At 43.6% G+C, this 19,680-nt stretch overlaps 1 protein-coding gene across 8 annotated transcripts in view; it reads right to left on the bottom strand.

Annotated features, from left to right (window-relative positions):
• The window catches only part of MCTP2 (multiple C2 and transmembrane domain containing 2), a 243,461-nt gene that overhangs the window by 212,898 nt on the left and 10,883 nt on the right, over positions 1-19,680 (bottom strand). For 2 of the 8 annotated variants that reach the window (XM_053223605.1, XM_053223604.1), the window contains exon 1: positions 4,902-4,968. The exons of 1 other annotated variant lie outside the window; for it this stretch is intronic. In XM_053223605.1, the coding sequence (XP_053079580.1) occupies positions 4,902-4,917 (16 nt within the window). In that variant the 5' untranslated portion in view covers positions 4,918-4,968. Of the gene's footprint in view, positions 1-4,901; positions 4,970-7,763; positions 8,724-19,680 lie in introns of those variants that run through there. 5 more of the 8 variants (XM_053223601.1, XM_053223606.1, XM_053223603.1 and 2 more) reach the window with 5 other exon arrangements.

Raw genomic sequence — 19,680 nt, 5'->3', positions numbered from 1 at the left:
CTCTGCTCATAAGCTCTCTCTCTCTCTCAAAATAAATAAATAAACATTAAAAAAAAAGGAAACCTGATCTTAGGAAAAAAAAAAATAACTGAACCAACTGGATTTCAATCAAGTTACAAAGCAGTTATTCAAAACAAACCAAAATGATGCAATTCACCTGCGGACTTCCTGGTCCTTGTGAGCCCCGCCCCTGTGGAAAAGTCCCATGTCACAATGCAACCCTTCAAACCTTACAAATCCCTGAAACATCACCAGCAACTGCTTTTGCACTCTATTTCCAAGATGCCTTCCTTCCACTGTGCTGGAAATGTATTACACTTCCCTGTTTTGTTTTCCAATTAAATTACTTCATTCCTATCCTTTTTTAAGGGAAGACAGGCAAGGCGGCTCTATCCCAAATGTCAGATGCCAAAGGAGGGAATCTGGTCTCTTGCAGCGAAACGCATTCTCTACCAGCTTGCCTCCACACTTTCCAAATCCTTCTCTCATTCCGCCCACCTCCAGGCAGTGGGGTATGCGTACCTCCATGTAGGCAGGGACTGAATAACAGAACTTCCACATATATTGATCTTAACTTTAAAAGTGAGAAAAACTGTCGCTAAAATTTAGCACATAGATCGATATACCTGTTTGACAATATTTACTGAGCCAAGAATCCGTGCCAAGAATCAGTCAATGTGCTGGGGATGCCACAGTGAACAAAACAATGTCCCTGCCATCGGACAGCACAAATCCTAGGGGAGACAGGTAAGAAACCATAATACCAAAAGCACATATTTAAAGACATACGCAGGCAATCCCCACTGTGAAAGGTGCTAATGAAGAAACATAAAGCCAGGAAGAAACCTAATCCACAGATCAGCTAATCACAAGCCATTCAGAGCTGCTTGGAGGGAAAAATGTAGGTTTCACTGTATAGATGGATCGCAGGTCACGTGCTCCAGGATCATCCAGTGAGCTCTTGAGAGACTGTAAAGTGTGTGTCCACATGTGTGCATATAGATTTATATCTCTATTACCTCGTTACTGAAAAAGATCCTTGCCAAGAAACTATGGACTGAAGATAATCCTTTTTATTTACTTTGAGAGAGAGAGAGAGACAGAGAGGGAGAGCAAGGGGAGAGGGGCCAAGAGAGGCAAAGAGAGAGAGAGAATCCCAAGTAGGCTCCACCCCGACAGCACAGAGCCCAATGCAGGGCTCGAACCCATGATCCATGAGATCATGACCTGAGCCGTAATCAAGAGCTGGCCACTTAACCAAGGGCGCCACCCAGGTGCCCCAGGGCTAAAGATAAAGCTAATGATGAAGCACAGGGAAAAGTATTAAAGAGCAGCCAATTACACTCCAAGAATGAGCTTTTTGTAAAAATCACCCCATGAAGTGGTTAAAACTGTTAATAATGATACGTTTCATCATATTGCTGTTTGTAAAAATGAGCATTTAATTGCTAATCAGTTGGGTGAGAATAAAAGCTTTTTTATACTTATAATAGGTTCTAAATGTTTAGATGCTGCTAATTTCATCTTCATCTCATCTTTCCCTTCTTAAACGACTTTTAAAGGCATAATTTATATACAATAAAATTTACCCACTGTATGTGTGTAAATTGAATAATATTTAGTAAACTTTTTGAGTTGTACAGCCATCACCACAATCTACTTTTAGGACAATCATCCTTCATTTACGATAGGTATGTATCTATGTATGTATGTATTTATTTTAATTTACATCCAAGTTAGTTAGCATATAGGGCAACAATGATTTCAGGAGTAGATTCCTTAATGTCCCTTACCCACTTAGCCCATCCCCCCTCCCACAACCCCTCCAGAAACCCTCTGTTTGTTCTCCATATTTAAGAGTCTCATGTTTTCCCCCTCCCGGTTTTTATGTTATTTTTGCTTCCCTTCGCTGATGTTCATCTGTTTTGTATCTTAAAGTCCTCATATGAGTGAAGTCATGATATTTGTCTTTCTCTAATTTTGCTTAGCATAATACCCTCTAGTTGCATCCACATAGTTGCAAATGGCAAGATTTCATTCTTTTTGATCGCTGAGTAATACTCCATTGTGTGTATGTGTATGCATGTGTATGTATGTATGTATGTATGATGTACATCCTTGTTACCCATTCATCCACCAATGGACATTTCAGCTCTTTCCATACTTTGGCTATGGTTGATAGTGCTGCTATAAACATTGGGATGCATGTGCTCCTTCAAAACAGCATACCTGTAACCCTTGGGTAAATAATAGGTCTTTTTTTAATGTTTATTTATGTATTTTAAGAGAAAGAGAGAGAGAGAGAAGGGGAGGGGAAGAGAAGAGAATCCCAAGCATGTTCTATGCCATCAGCACAAAATCCCACGCAGGGCTCAATCCCAATGAACCACGAGATCATGACCTGAGCCAAAGTCAAGAGTTAGACACTCAGCCAACTGAGCCACCCAGACACCCCTCAATATGTCTTTTAATGCAAATTACAACATACGCATTAGAGTAGTTCTGAGCTAAGTATATGCAATCTACAAGTAAATAAATGCATATACATGGGGTATGTGTTTAAAACTATTTGCTAAAAGAGAGGCATAATCTGGGGTGCCTGGGTGGCTCAGTGGGTTGAGAGTCCAACTTTGGCTCAGGTCACGGTCTCACGGTTCATGGGTCCGAGCCCCGCGTCGGGCTCTGTGCTGACGGCTCGGAGCCTGGGGCCTGCTTCAGATTCTGTGTCTCCCTCTCTCTCCACCCCTTCCCCTCTCATGCTCTGTCTCTCTCTGTCTCTCAAAAATGAATAAATGTTAATTTTTTTTTTAAAGTGTTATGAACCAAAAGCATGGAGACTCTGGCTTTAGGGCCCCACATCACAATGTCCCCCAAGACCACGTGACCCCTTGTAGAAGCCCCACTGGACTCGGTTCCTTTATCTGTCTCTCTTGAGCTTTCGCTATCTTTCTCCAATACTCAATGCCTTTCTCTGCACTTAGAGTCGTGTCTCTGTGTCCCATGATAAGATTACAGGAAGAGCAAACAAGCAGTTTGGCAATCGCTTCATCAGAAGGAGGATATCCTCAGCACAGACAGTGTCTGGAGGTTAGGCCTGAAGACCTAAAGTTCAGGAAGTTGACCCCCAACCTCCAAGATTCCAGGGTGAATGAAACACACATGCGTACACGAGAGTTACAAATCGGCGGAACAGGCATGTGAATATCAAGGTGTATCGCGAAGAACCGATAAAAAATTACTCCATTCCAAAATCAGCTGTGCACTTCCTGAACGATTGCTTTTCTCTAAAAACAGTGAGACTCAGACTTTTTATTTTTTTTATTTTTTAAGATTTTATATATATTTGTAAATCTCCACACCCAGCACGAGGGCAAACTCACAATCTGGAGATCAAGGGTCGTAGGCTCTACCCACTGAACCAGCCAGGCACCCCTCAAGCCCTTTCTTCTGTGCAACTGGCCAGAACTCAGGCCCAATCTGAAAGTTTCTCTCTCCCTAACCTAATGGTTTGTTTTTTACATCATCTCGGCATCACCTTTGCATACTGGAGTGTCTTTCACCTTAATTCTTTTCCTTAGTTTTTTTGGTTTTGTCTTTGTTGGTGATGCATAATCACATCCTTGAGGAAAAGAGAAAGGAAAGTTGAGTATGGATAACTGAGTGGATTAATAGCTCATTAAGAGCTCTCATCTGAGGACTAATATCAACCTGTCTTGAGTACCTGACATACCTTGAATACGTATTTTCTCATCAATTACTAACACGACAAGGCAGGCATTGGTGTTATACCCATCTGATAGATGAGTTAATAACGCACAAGTTTGAACAGCCTACCCCAGGACAGACAGCCAGTAAGGAGGAGAGCTGGGATTTGAACCCAGGCCAACCGACTCCACAGGGTGCTTTCTCAGTGATCGCTCTCTTTATAACGTCTCCCCACTCAGAGCACGAGGCAGCATGGGTACGCTAACTGCAGGATCGTAGGAAGGCGGCAAAGGAGACACATTTGTTGTGCAAGTGGAATCAGGGACCACGACCTCAAAGAGTTCAGAAACATCTAAGAGGTCCCTGGTGTTGCCACCAGGTAAGAGGATCCAGCCCTTCCAGGTAGGGGGCTCCCCCTCACCATCACTCCCCCCCAGATTCAGCTCTTGAGAAGGAAGAGGTTAACTGCTGAACTGACAACTCAAGGCACACATAGCCTCGAAATGACTCTCTTCTACCAACGGCCAATCCTCGTGTGTTCACATAGCCCACGTTTGTGAATCAGCCTACTCCCAAAAATGTATCTGCAACCCCCGCAACACTTCTGTGGTCACTCACGAACGCACGCAAAGTGGCCAAAAACGTGACTGGCCCAGTGTGCACATTCCCAGCTGAGGGTGGACAGGGCAATGCTCCGCCTTCTTGTTTCACCTCTCATTCTGTCAACCAACTTCTTTCTCGAGATCCGATGTCACTTTTTTTTTGGAGTTTAAGTTTTTTTTGTGTTAATTTTGTTGTTTAAAATGCACCCCAGTCCCACACACACACACACACACACACACACACACACACACAGTGCTGAAGCACTGTCTGATGTTCCTTCAGTGCAAGAAGGTTGTGATGTGTGTTAGGAAGAAAATACTTACGTTAGATAAGCTTCATTCAAGCGTTACAGTTGTGACGCTACAGTTCGCTACTGGTTGTGAGTTTGATGTCAATGAACCAGGGATATATATTTAATAAGGGGCCTTTAAACAGAAACGCACATAAAACAAAGTTATGTATTAATAGGTTGACAAAAAGGTAACTGGACGTTCACGGAACCTAACTCCGTATTTCCTTTAGCAGCACAGGTTCAGTGCTGCTGCTAACTTCATGAAACGTAACTACTGGGGACAAAGCAATCAATTCTGTACCTCTTTTGATAGGCATTTTGTCCAGACAGAATTCAGCCAGAAATCCAAGTGCATCATGGGTCCCGCCCTGCTTAAGAAACAGGTTCTGGTCACAAAGATTTACGTCAAGAGTCTATTTTGCACTATAAAGATGAAATAATCTAATTTTTTTTTCCATCAAGGAGTTGTATGCCTAATTCATCTGACAACTAAAGTAATAATATGTTTTTTTTAATTTTTTTAAAAAAATTAAATTTATTTTTGAGAGAGAGAGAGACAGAGCATGAGCAGGGTAGGGGCAGAGAGAGAGAGAGGGAGACACAGAATGTGAAGCAGGCTCCAGGCTCCGAGCTGTCAGCACAGAGCCCGACGTGGGGCTCGAACCCACAAACCATGAGCTCATGACCTGAGCGAAGTCAGGCGCCCAACCGACTCAGCCACCCGGGTGGCCCAATAATAATATGCTTTGAAGAGCAATAAATATTTTAAGTGTAGACAAAATCAAACACATAAACACTGCAGCTAGGACTTCCATAAATCTTACCGTCATTGTTGAATTTGCATTCACAATTAAAGTTAAAATTAAGAGTGAGTTTAGAGACCATTGGTCTTAATAAGTGATGATAAGCCAGCATGATTTCAGCAGCTTCCTAGTGATCTCCCAAAAGAACAGTTCATGTGAAAAGTTGCTGAAAGAGTAGGAACACACACACACACACACACACACACACACACACACACGAGGCACACTAATTAAAACTGCAATATTCCAACAATTCTTTTCAAATGAAGCTCAGTTAGCAGATATACATGTTAAATGGTACCATGGATTAATGCATTTAATGATAATTGTACAATAAGAATATTACAAAGTTTCACTAAATGGTCCTTAATAATACTGTAATTATTTATGTGACTGCAACTAAAAAGCCTTTTAAGGATAATTTATTTTTTTCACTTTTAAAATAAGCAACATTACTTGGAATAAAAGAATATAGATTATATTGGCAACATAAAATATATAATCACAGGGGCGCCTACGTGGCTCAGTCAGTTAAGCATCTGACTCTTGATTTCATCCAGATCATGATCTCACAGTTGTGAGATCAAGCCCCACGTTGGGCTCCACACTGAGTGGAGCCTGCTTGAGATTCTCTCCCCCTCTCTCTGGCCTTCCCCTGAATACATGCACAGCATTCTTTCTCTCTCAAAATAATTTTTTTAAATGTATGACCGTAACTAGAGGGGAAGGAAATAAAACACTGATTTATAAGTTTCCCAGAAGTAATTAAACATGTGCCTAATTAGATTAATTGGCATATACAAGCAATGGACATAACATAACATCATTATAATATTTTTCAAAGTTCTGAAATAAAGGTGCCTGGGTGGCATAGTCGGTTCAGCATCTGACTTCAGCTCAAGTCATGATCACATGGTTCATGAGTTCGAGCCCCACATCCGGGCTCTCTGCTGTCAGCACAGAGCCCGCTTTGGATCCTCTGTCCCTCCCCTGCTCATGCATACATGGGTTCTTTCTCTCTCAAAAATAAATATTTTTTTAAAAGTCCTGAAACAAATATCATTTTCAATAAATGCAACCTCACACTGACCATACTGGCTTAGATAGGATGTCCCATTCAAAGTTGCTTATAATGGGAAATAAACATCACTAGTTTTAAACTATGGCATACATTCATTCCAGAAAGATCTACCAGTCAAGCAAGGATTTTATTGGATAGCGTTGGATATGGTTAGAAAAACTATTTCCTTCCATTAACATGATCTAACCAACATTATCCACATCCATTCACAGAAACACTATTTGGAGTTCCGGAAGAATCATCTTCATATGCCTGGATCTCACAAAGTCAGACCATGCGCAAATAGCTCATAGTGGTGGGGTGGGGGCAAATAAACAGCCACATTTACTGAGCACACATACTATGTTCCTCATCTCGTGGTTCTTGAGATCGGGCCCCACATCGGGCTCCACACTGACAGTGTGGATTGGGATTCTCTCTATATATAAATCTCTCTTCCTCTCCCCTGATCATGCTGGCGCTCTCTCTCTCTCTCTCTCTCTCCCTCTCTCTCTCTCAAAATAAGTAAATAAACTTTAAAAAAAAGGGTCCAATGAGTTTATTTCAGAATCTTCAGCAAATTATTCTCCTTCTAGCCTCCCTAATGCAGATTTTGGGCATCTTTTCACACTGCATTTTTACTGAGGTCCTGCAAACCCCATGAAGTGCTCTAGGCTGTGGTGGGGGGGAGGGGCATCTGCCAGAGTAGACTGAGCACACCCCAGGAAGTGTCCAGCACAACCTGGGGCATGCAAAGAAAACACTGGAACTTCCATTCAGACGGATCTCCAAGGTCCATTTAATTTCTATTTTTGTGAGTGTTCAATAATACATGCAATATCAGTACCACAATACACGTACATAATTTATAAGCAAATATATAAACTTATATTGGGTGTGCCTGGCCGAAAAGTATCTGCTCACAGGCTGTATGATCAAAAGACCATGGAGAGAATGTTTCTAGAGCACCTGAACAATCAAATCCTTTAATCTGCTGAAAAAAAAAAAAAAAACTACAATACTAAGAAAAGAATTTGCTTTTCCCCTTTAGGCAATGACTATTTTTGGAACAGTGTCTCTTCTTTCAGAAAAAAAGGCTCAAGTAATGAACATAAACTAGACAAGGTGAAACACGCAAAATGCTCATTAAAAAAGGAAAAGGTAAGAGCGATTTAAACAGGGTGTTTGATAAATACCACTGTCACCTGTTACAGGAAGTTTCTCTAGGGAAATTCATTAAGCATCAATTTCAACAAATGATCTCATCTGTCTCAAGTTCACTGTAATATTTACAAAGTACGTTATGCACTGCTTCCTTTTGCTTCCTCCGGACCATTCACATCATTTGCGTTTTCAAAGGTAGACAGGTGCCTTTCTGTGGACCCAGGTGATGCGGAAGAGGTAGGGAAAAAAAAAAAAAAAAGATACGCATTTCCTCCAAGAGAGAAGTCGCTCATAATTAGAGCAGAAAGTAAAACTCACAACATTAAAATAAATCCATTTGCCATAAGGCAGGGTTAGAGAGATCTGGTCAATTAAAGCCTGGATTTAGCAGTGTAATAACATGTATTATGTTCATGTAATAGTATTCATGTAATAACATGCAGGAGTTAGAAGCCCTCATGACCCTGGAGCCCAAGGAAAGGTCAAGAGTTGGGCACTTAACAGACTGAGTCACCCAGGCACCCCCATAAATATCCTTTAAATGGTGAAGTTCCCCAAAACAAAATGACTTTTCTTTGTAATCTCCCAGGTCACTGCGGTAAATTCACACACCACTACTGCGGGGGCAACACGTATGCAGGATAAGGTTGAATTCGATCTGGTCCATCGTGAACTCTGCAAGTCCCTCTTTTGAATGAACTCCCAGGATCAGCTTTCCAAGTCTGACTTGACCTCTTATTTATTCCACAGTTCAACAGCGAAGGCAGACAGGGGACCGGCTCCCTGGAAGCTTGTGTTCCTGGGGGGGAGACATGTACGTGTGGAGGGGAAGATGGGAGTCATTTCAGAGAAGAAGTGGTGACACACGAGCAGACACTTCAGTGACAAAAAGGAATAACCTGGCTATCTGGAGAAGATGATTCCAGACACACGGAAGAGTCCACGCAATGCCCCACAGCCAGAAGCGTGCTCCCCTCTAGCGTAGGAATAGCAGAGTGGTCAATACAGTCAGACCTGCATGATCTAGCAGGTGGTGGGAGGAGGTGATGTCAGAGATGGTTGTGGGGCCAGCAAAGGCTTTAGGTTTTTTTTTTTTAATTGTTTTTATTTATTTTTGAAGGAGAGAGAGACCGAGCGTGAGCAGGGGAGGAGCAGAGAGAGAGGGAGACATAGAATTTGAAGCAGGCTCCAGGCTCCAAGCTGTCAGCCCAGAGCCCGACGTGGGGCTTGAACTCACGAACTGGGAGATCATGACCTGAGCCGAAGTCGGATGCTTAGCCGACTGAGCCACCCAGGCGCCCCAAGGCTTTAGGTTTTAAGTGAGCTGCGAAGAAGCCACGGCAGGAGTTGAGGGAGACCAGCTCAGGTGAAGGATCAAAAGGGTCTTTTGTTTGCTATTTGTTTTTTCCTTCTTAGCCTTCTGGTTATTCAGATTTCCGTAACAGTGGATCCATCCCACGGCTGGAAATGCCAAAGGCTACACCACAGCTTACATTACCCACCGCCCACTGCCTCCATTCAGGAAATAAGAAAACGGGAAGGTCTCGCTTCCTTTGGAAAAGGTCCTTTGCTCTGCTGAGAATCCCACTCACAGAAAAGACCCCAATCCCTGAGACAGTTTTTCCCTTCCTGAGCCTTGCCAGTGACTCAATAACAGCCTCCCAACCTAAACAATGTCATGCAGGGGCGCCTGGGTGACTCAGCTGGTTGGGAGCATCCGACTTTAGCTCAGGTCATGATCTCACAGTTCGTGGGTTCGAGCCCCGCGTGGGGCTCTGTGCTGACGGCTCAGAGCCTGGAGCCTGCTTCCAATTCTGCGTCTCTGTCTCTCTCTGCCCCTCCCCCGCTCATGCTTTGTCTCACTCTGTTTCTCAAAAATAAATACACGTAAAAAAAAAAAATTTTTTTTAAAAACTGTCCCGCATAAGCCCAGAGCTCTTCTCCACTGCTTCCCACCAAATCACCCCAAGGACTCCCCATGGGGAACACTCCATTCTTGGAGTTCTTTATCTAAATAGGATGTATCACTATTTGGTGGAAACAGGTACAAATAAATAATCTTTAAAATATTTATTACATCAGATGGTGAGGAGTGCTTTGTCAAAAATAAAACTGCTAAAAAAAAAAATTAACTTTCTAGCCCTCCATATCTAAATTGATGCTATTACCAAAGATCTCAGATGGAGAGAAGAAAGCCAGCTCTCTACTAAACACAGTACCAGTTCTTTTTTTTTTTTTAATTTTTTTTTCCAACGTTTTTTATTTATTTTTGGGACAGAGAGAGACAGCGCATGAACGGGGGAGGGGCAGAGAGAGAGGGAGACACAGAATCGGAAGCAGGCTCCAGGCTCCGAGCCATCAGCCCAGAGCCCGACGCGGGGCTCGAACTCCCGGACCGCGAGATCGCGACCTGGCTGAAGTCGGACGCTCAACCGACTGCGCCACCCAGGCGCCCCAAAACAGCACCCATTCTAAAGAGATCTTCTAATCCCGTTTTGCTCTTAGGTCTCCAAAGTACCTGCCTGACCAAACTTGAAATTTAGCTATCTTCCCTAAAGGTATATTTGAAATCATTTCTGTCAACAGCCCTGACTAGACTGATCATCTCACCAAGAAAATTAGTGTGTCGCTATAAAGATCAAAATGTTAGGAACGACTGGGGTGCCTGGGTGGCTCAGTCGGTTAAGCGTCCGACTTCGGCTCAGGTCACGATCTCACGGTTTGTGAGTTCGAGCCCCGCATCAGGCTCTGTGCTGACAGCTCGGAGCCTGGAGCCTGCCTCGGATTCTGTGTCTTCCTCTCTCTCTGCCCTTCCCCTGCACACGCTCTGTGTCTCTCTGTCTCTCAATAATAAATAAACGTTAAAAAAAAAAAGTTTTTAAATGTTCGGAACTATTTTGGAAAGTACGGATCAAAATGATCTACCAAATGTCTTTAGGGGGGCAAAAAGGGGACAACGTGTCTGACGTCCCAATCAGAAATTTCTAAAAAGTCAAACGTACATAAATCCCAGTTTTGCCAAGCCTGACAGCATATTCATTGGCCCTTCCCAAGCCTAACACACCTTTTATAAAAAGGTCAGGTTAAACCCATCTGAGAACTTCAAGCTTTAGAGAAAGAGTACAGCAACGCTTGTTTAATGTGACAGCAATGTGACAGAGTTTGGAAATTCTCTCTGGTAAAGTCCTTCATTTCTAAATGAAGAGTCTTCCGACATTTAAGGTTGTGATCAATGGCAAACCAAAGTTTACTCTCATAAGGGCAAGTATGACGGCTTAAATTCATTCATCCATTCAACAAATATATCTGTAACTTAGTCCTTAGCAGAATATAAAAATCTGTTTTCTTAACATTTGCACAAGCGAGTTGTGTTGATCTCAACGTCACCCAAATATGAATCAATTACCTCCAGAAATCACACACCGGCCACATTTGTTAAATTTCCAAATCCAGTGGGTAATTCGTTGATCGGTGAGAACTTGTGACCCTTTGTGGTGTGGTGACGGTAGGCACGCACTGAATTGAACTCTTTTTGTCTGAGTTTTCTGAATCCTCACAACCATAACAAAGGTGGGTAAAATTACTCCATGAAACATGAGAGAAAGACCAAGGATTATAAAGATTAAGCAACTTTTCCACTGATACTCGGCCGTGTAAAGACTAGAACCAGTTTCTCCCTAACCACAAAATCCGTGCTTGTACCTACAGACTGCATTGCCATCCCTAACTAGGGATCACCAGCTCTCTCTTCTGGGTAAATCAGTCATAAATCTAAATTAAAAAGAATTAAGGAATCCAAAGAGACACTGTGGCCATTATAATTATTGGTGCATTGGAGTGGGAAAACAGCACAGAGAATTACAGAGGCTAATTAGGGGCGCCTCGAAGTTACAGTTTTCGTGTCTTATTTTTATAGCAGGCAACCCTATCTCCTCTAAAGAGATTCTGAGTTATACTTACAACCTAAATTACGTGTTAAAAACCTAGAGAAGCCTTAAGCTGTTTCATTTTCACAAACAACAAAGACTATAAACCAGAGACACGAATGGAAAAATTACGGTTAAATTTTCTTCTCTCTCTGGCACTGCAGTGTGGTTATCAGCACTTGGCAGAGGCCTAACTAACATTTGTTAAATGGAACGGAAGGTCAACCGGCTAATGAGCATAGAGATATGGCTAGAACCAGATCTTTTGACTCTCCGAGTAATTTTCTTTCAATGACAATTCAAAAGGTTATGTCTGGCACCTTCAGTACACTTTTTAAAAAGAAGTTATATGCAGCATCATTAATCGTTAGAGAAATGCAAATCAACACCACAAGAAAATACCACCGCACATCCATCGAAGGGGCTACTATTAAGAAAAACAGAAAATAGCAAGTGTTGGTGAGGACCTAGACAAATTGGAATACTTAGGTACGATTAGTGGGAATGTGAAATGCTATAGCCTCTACAGAAAACAGGATAATGAATCAAAGCCACAATGAGATACCAGAATGGCTCACGTTAACAACTCAGGCAACAACAGATGTTGGCGAGGACGCGGAGAAAGAGGATCTGATCTCTCTTGCACTGCTGGTGGGAATGCAAACTGGGGCAGCCACTCTGGAAAACAGTATGGAGGTTGCTCAAAAAACTAAGAAATAGAACTACCCGTGACCCAGCAAGTGCACTACTAGGCATTTATCCAAGGGATACAGGTGTGCCGTTTCGAAGGGATACACGCACCCCCATGTTTACAGCAGCACTATCGACAATAGTCAAAGTATGGAAAGAGCCCAAATGTCCCTCAAGGGATGAATGGATAAAGAAGATGTGGTCTATATACATAATGGAGTATTACTCGGCAATCAAAAAGAATGAAATCTTGCCATTTGCAACTACGTGGATGGAACTGGAGGGTATTATGCTAAGTGAAATTAGAGAAAGACAAATATCATATGACTTCGCTCATATGAGGACTTTCAGAGACAAAACAGATGAACATAAGAGCAGGGAAGCAAAAATCATATAAAAACAGGGAGGGGGACAACACATAAGAGATTCTTAAACACGGAGAACAAACAGAGGGTTTCTGGAGGGGTTGTGGGAGGGGGGATGGGCGACATGGGTAAGGGGCACTAAGGAATCTACTCCTGAAGTCACTGTTGCAATATATGCTAACCAGCTTGGATGTAAATTAAAAAAATAAAAAGGAAGAAACCAGGATACTAGCTCCTCCAAAAATGAAACAGGCTTATAATATGTTCCAGCAATTCTTCTTCTGGTTATAGTCCCAAAAGAAGTGAAAGCAGGGACCTGATGAGCTCTCTGTACCAACCCATCTTCATAGCACCATTCTTCACAATAGCCAAAGATGAAAAAACCCAAGTCCATCATTGGCTGAATGGATAAGCAAAAGGTAGTACATACATAGAAGAGAGTATTATTCTACCTTATGAGGAAGACAGTTCTGACACCTGCTACAACATGGATGAACCGCGACGACATTATACTAAGTGCAATAAGGCTGTCACAAAAGGACAAACACTAAGGACTCTACCACATGATAGTCACATTCGTGGAGACAAAAAGCTGACCGGTGGTTGCCAGGGGCTGGGGGGTGGGGGTTGCAGGGAGGGAAAGATGGGAAATGGTGGTTTCATGGGTACAGAGTTTCAGTTTTGCAAGATGAAAACAGTTCTGGAGACGGAGGGTAGTGATACTTGCCCAAGAATGTGAATGGACTTAAGGACTGAATTGTGTGCTCAGAAAATGGTTAAGATGGTAAACTTTAGTTTACCAGCATTTGAAACAAAATCTACATTAAGTTTTATCACTTAAGTGATGAGGCCGGAGTGAATACACAGATCCGTAAAGCGGTACGTTTAAGAGGTTTAAGAGGTTCATTAGGTGAAATAATAAGACATATGTTCCTACAGCAGGGTCCGAACCCCAGGGGACCACGGGTGCCCGAAAAGGAAAAAAAAATACATGCAGGCTGAGTGGTGGTGGAGACCGAGGAAAGACAGAAACAGCACAGGGCTAGAGGTGGCCCGATGTTTTCAAGAGACGCTTCTAGCCTACATATGTACGTGAAATTTCCACCGTATTATCCACTGGCAATCAAAGGGCCACTGCTTTCACATCATTTTCCCTAGCCATGCTTCTTATGTCATTATATAAATATCAACATATTGCTTCTCATTTGGATAAAATGTTTGCTAAAACTTGACTATGAGGACATTTTCTACTGCCTCTCACTCTATAAATACTCAACATCAATGCACATTTGATAACACAATGGAGGGGCGCTTGGGGGGCTGGGTTGGTTAGGCGTCCGACTCTTTATTTCAACTCAGTTCATGATCTCACAGTTTGTGGGGTCGAGCCCCACCTGGGGCTCTGCAGTGATAGCTCAGAGCCTGGAGCCTGCTTGGGATTCTCTCTCTCTCTCTCTCTCTCTCTCTCTCTCTCTCTCTCTCAATAAATAAATAAACTTAAAATAACACAATGGAGACAGCTTTTCCCCCAAAATGGATCAGTTCTGTACCAAAGGTGTTGGGCTATGCTGTGTGTCGCTTGTGCTATCTTGGTCCCTTCACGCTGGATTCTATAAATAAGCAGAAAAAATCAAAATATATTATTTCAGGCCAGTTTTCTCTTAGCTTTATGACTGTTTTCTCAGTGATTTCATCTTGCAGAGTTCATGTCTGCATGAGTTCAGACCCTCACTGAGTTAATAAAAGGAAAACTACACAACTCTCAGTTCCCCATTGTAAGGTATAAATCCACTTAGATAAATTTGTTTTCAAGGCTATTCCATGGTGTTAGTTCTTTGGAGAGCCCAGTGATTTGCCTTAATGTATTTTTAGACTGCAAGGATATTAAAGAAAATCCGTGCTGGAGTGCCCGGGTGGTTCAGTCGCTTGAGCATCTGACTTTGGCTCAGGTCATGATCTCACGGTTCGTGGATTCGAGCCCCGTGTCGGGCTCTGTGCTAACAGCTTGGACCCTGAAGCCTGCTTCGGATTCTGTGTCTCCCCACCCCTCTCTCTCTCTCTCTGTCTCTGCCCCTCCCCCACTCACGCTCTGTGTTTGTGCACTTTCCTCCAACAGAAAGGGAAAGTTCAGTCCAAAATCATCTTAGATGACAACCACATTTCTGATGGCCAACCCAGATCAACTGATGGTAGTGGCCTGATGAACGATTATGGCAAATGATTCTGAGACTCAACGGGAAACACAAAGTCATCAGCATGAGTATCTGCCCCGGGCTTCAGAAAAGGGAACAGTGGCTCTATGCCAGTGAACTGCCATCTGTCTCTTGGCACTAGTATCAAAAACATAAATCCTATCTAAGAATCAAGAGTATTCTAAGACTTTCCTCAGAATGATCAACTCAAGAGGCCTTGGCAACTCAAAACACGACAGAGCTAATTAGTTCTGCTCCAACAGGCAAGAGAGTAAAACCCAGGCATACAGCTTTAGAATGTTCTAGAAATAAATTCTTAAAAATGAATGCAGTCACTTCATTCACCTGGTGCAGATGCATCAGGGAATTACGACAGACATTTAGTTAATCTGTTCTGTTATTAGGCTGTTAGAGTTCCTATTTATTTGCCATTACCTGTTTTCATGTTCACTATCTCATACAGAACAGAAACTTCCAGAGGGAAAACAACCTGTATAAATATCTATCTACACAAGTGTTGGAACGGCATCTGGGTTTGGGTTTAATATTTTGTAAATTGTTGCCTTCCTGTACAGTCTTAATTCTGTATTACCAGTATTTTCTGTCCTGAAGGAGACAAAATGCACTGCTCTGTACTTAGAGTTAATCAACAGAGAACCAACCGAGGCCCCTGTGGCAGGGTCGAGTTTCCAGAGTTTTGAGTCAGACACTTGCACCATCGCAAAGCTGCTCTGGCTGCTTTGGTTCATTTTCTGTAAATACCCAATACAATTCAAAGCTTCATAATTGACAGAAAAAGGCTACAAATAATCCATAGTGGAAAAGAGTCACTCTGAAAGAAGATGAAGCTCTAACTTCCAGCACGTATCTTGACACAGTTGACGGAATCTTTTTTGTATTTATTTTATTTCTTCTTTCCATATTGACTTATTTTGAGAGAGACAGAGAAAGCACGAGGAGGGAGGAGCAGAAAGAAAGGGAGAGAGTGAGAATCCCAACCAGGCTCTGCACTGCCAGCACGGAGCAGCCTGCTATGGGGCTCGAAATCACAAACCATGAGATCGTGGCCTGAGCCAAACTCAGACGCTTAACCGACTAAGCCACCCAGGCGCCGCCCAAGTGGGTAAAATCTTGACTGAGTGAGAATAGGACAGTGTGTCATTTCCAAAAAGCTAACAGCATCGTGTGAAATTATGTATGTTTTAGCCATGAAAGGCAAGCTAGAGCAAACCTCACCACAGCCCTGGGCTCACCCTACCAGCCCATGTGATGGGCAAGTAAAAACAGAAGGAGCTCTTGTCGGATGCAAAGTTCTGTCACCGTGGGCTGTGAGCAAGGAGGATAACTCGCTGAACCCACAGTGAAGACCCCGCCCAGGAGTGGTCATCCTTTCCATGATGTTCAGTCGTACCGGGTCTGACAGTAACACTTGCACGAAGGAGAAAGTAGCAGCCCCCAACGAGGCGGAAATGGGTGCAGCAAACATTTGGGGTAAAAGTCTAGGGATGTTGTTTTGTTGGTTCAGACCTGTCAGTGACATAATCTGTTCTCCCAGGGATCAAACATTTAGCCCTTTCAGGTCTAGACCAACCATCGCCTCTTTAGGGAGCCTTACCTTAACCCTAACCCGAATCCTCAACCTTGCCCTGACCTTGGCCCTCTAGTATGAAACTGCACTTCTGCGCCATAATCTCTTGTCACACCTGACATTCATCACGGCCTTCGTGATCCAACTTAGCTGATTAATTGATTTGGTCTTCCCCCATCCACTCCCACCCCCCCCCCCCCATAATAATGAAGTCCTCTGAGGGGATGAGACTGTGTTTGCCTCGTTCAGCCCTGCATCTTCAGCACCTAGAACAGTACCTGGCACACAGCAGTTAAGTCTGGAGGGAATGGGAATGAACGAATTCATTCGGAGGGCGATTCCTTCTACTACTACCGTGACGGGATATTTACCAGAACTCCAAGCCTGCACAGAGACCGGTATATTCCATCAACCCAAAAAGCTCCACTTGTATTAAGCTTTTTAATAAATGTTTCATTATCAACTGATGTTGGGTAACATACTTATTGCTCTGTGATAAGTTGTGCGGGCAGCTTCCATGCACTGGGTACAGACCATTAAATCAGTAATGGCGGCCAGTCCTGACACAGCCTTGTCAGAGGCCCTCTTTAGAGGCTCCTCCTGCTGAGGATAGGGCACATTTTATCTGCCTGCACCCTCCCATCTGGGTTTCCCCAATCATTTCATAATGGAACGATCTACTCGTATCGCCTCTACGAAACTGCGATCGGCAAGTTGACAACGAAGCCCGTCGACTCCAGCAAAGAAAGGAGCCCACATAAACTGATCGCTGAAACCATCCACCAAGGGCTCCAGGGCCCCCAAACTGGGCATGGCTGCAGGTCTACAAGGCCAGCGACTGTTCCCTCCTCCCATCAACATTTGGATTTCAGTAAGCTGAGATCGCTTTCGGTCCTGAGACAGCTGGCGTCCCCAAGAGAAGAAAAGACAACAGCGGAGACCTTCAAGACATATGCACAAGCAAGTGATTTACGTGCATTCCGTCACCTGCAAACTAATTCAAATGTCTAAAGCAAACGTGAAAAACTGCTGTGAGTGAAAAAAAACGAACCATATATATACACACAACCAAGCCTGTGCGTTAAGAAAGTTTTGGTTTTTTTTAAACACAGATTAAAGGTTCATTAATGGTTCTTTTGAAGACGATGTCTCTCAACCTGTTATGACACATCAAAGTGACATGTTCCCAGATCACTGAACTTTTTATCTCAATGCCCAAAGGGGTTACCCACTATCAGGAAGTGGTCAACGCGCGTTAGCGTTTATATGGCATTCCATTACAGCCGCATCTCTCAAATGAAAAGGTAAAGCACACTATTATCCATATTAAAACCATCTATCTTTTAAAAAGGTTGTATCGATTTCTTTTTCCCCCACGTCTTGGATCCCATCAATGTCAGCGCCAGCTCGATGAAGCGTACCCTGTCTCAGCACAGCTTCGATGGATAGCTCCCAAATGAACTCACCCAACGGTCTGGGGTCTCTCATGGCGTGCACTTGGCAGCTCATTTCATAGACTACCAGCTAGAAAAAGGCGTGGAGCGCTCAGAAACATCCGAAACAAACCTCCCCGTGGCGCTAAAATGATGCAAGTGCGTTTTTAAATACGAGGCAATCGTTAGGGGTCAGCAAACATGACACGTTCTAGTTCTTTAGAGCTAACACGAGCCTCCCGCCATCGAGGTTCACCAAAACAACAGCAGGCGGGGCGTCACCTATCAAACTGCGGGTGTGTTGTCGCTGAATCCTCATTACCCTGTCAGGTAGATACTATCAGAAGCTTTATTTCACACATGGGCAAACTGAGGCACAGGAAGCTTAAGTGACTTGCCCAACGTCACACGGTTCACAGGTACCAGAGCCACGCGCAGGCCTAGCAGCCCAACTTTACGTTCTCATTCTTTATGTCACCTTGTCCCTCCCTCGGTCTCTATCACCCAGCTTCCTGCTTCACAGACGTCGTTCCTAAAAGGGGCAGCACAGTAAAGGGCCTACCGGCAAAATTCCAGGAGGCCAGGCGGCGTGGGCGGAACAGACATAAACAGTGCCCTTCTCTCCCCGGCGACCTCAGCATGACTTTGAGGGTCACTTCCTCCCCAGACCCAAGCCACATTTTCCCTCCGCTTCTCAGTCCAAACAGAACTCGCCCTCCCACTTTAAAACCCTCTCTGCTCCCAAGAGGGAGCCTCTAATAATCTTTTCAGAAAGATCTATCTCGACTCTCCACGGAGCTATACTTTTTTGAAAGCAGGAACTGCTTTTGTTTTCTCTATGGCTCCATCGAAACACGAAATCCTGGCTAATCAATACTTTTTTTCCCCTCTCTTTTTAAGCAATCAGAAACGTAGGCTGTGAACCCAACGAAGCCATTGATTAGGTGTCACCTTCCAAAGTCAACCTTCCGAGGTATTAATTCATCCACATATACTTAGGAAACACGGTCTGGTTTCCCCAAGGAGCGGGGGGGGCTCTCATCAAATGATACTGGAATCACCAAGAAAATGCAATCAATGCGTGCATGCCCAAGACCAGCTTTCTCACGTCAAGACTTACTTTAAAATGCAAAAGGGAAGAACGCCTTAAAAGTGAAAGTAAAAATCGAAAGTTAAGAAAATAAAAAATAAAAAAAAAAAAGGAGGGGGTAGCGTCTCAACTCTAAAAATAACAGCCTCAGGTTGAGTAAAACGGACTGGACGGAGAGGTCAGCTTTCTTGCTCCCTGGAATGTGTCTCCAGTTAATTTCCGAAATGCTGCAATTTACTACCCGCTCCTATGAATGCTGTCTGTCCTATCTTTTCTCATTCTTCTGGACAGAAGGCAGCATAGAACCAAACAGCAACCGCACAGAGAGGTCTGATCTCTGGGCAAAAGCTGCCGTCACACGGGAGGCACTCGCTTATCCAAATGTCTGCTGCAGGCTTACCTATGGCCAAGTAGCCAGCCTCCTCCTTTTCCTTGAAGAATAGGAATGCATTTACGATCCGTTATATACAAAGCACTCTTCAGGGATCGTCACTCATACTCACATCACCCCCACTGATGTGCGTGCAACTCCATTTTACAAGTGAGAAACCAGAGCTCTGGAGACACTTGACGTCCTAAAAATGGCAGAGCTGATATCTGAGCCTGGGATGTGTCTGAGTCCAAAATCGGGGCCCTTCCCAATAACTGAGTCATGGTGAGTCAAGGGAGTCATAGTGTGAAACTCCATCATTGCTGTACTGGCGTGGGAGTTTCTTAAGTGGTCCCACCCCTTGCCTACCCTCACCTGCAATGGTCTCCAGGGAGGCAT

This window comes from Acinonyx jubatus, chromosome B3 (assembly GCF_027475565.1).
Source record: "Acinonyx jubatus isolate Ajub_Pintada_27869175 chromosome B3, VMU_Ajub_asm_v1.0, whole genome shotgun sequence".
Classification (NCBI taxonomy): domain Eukaryota; kingdom Metazoa; phylum Chordata; class Mammalia; order Carnivora; family Felidae; genus Acinonyx; species Acinonyx jubatus.
The sequence above is the reverse complement of the archived record's forward strand: the minus strand, read 5'-3'. Positions and strand labels throughout refer to the sequence as shown.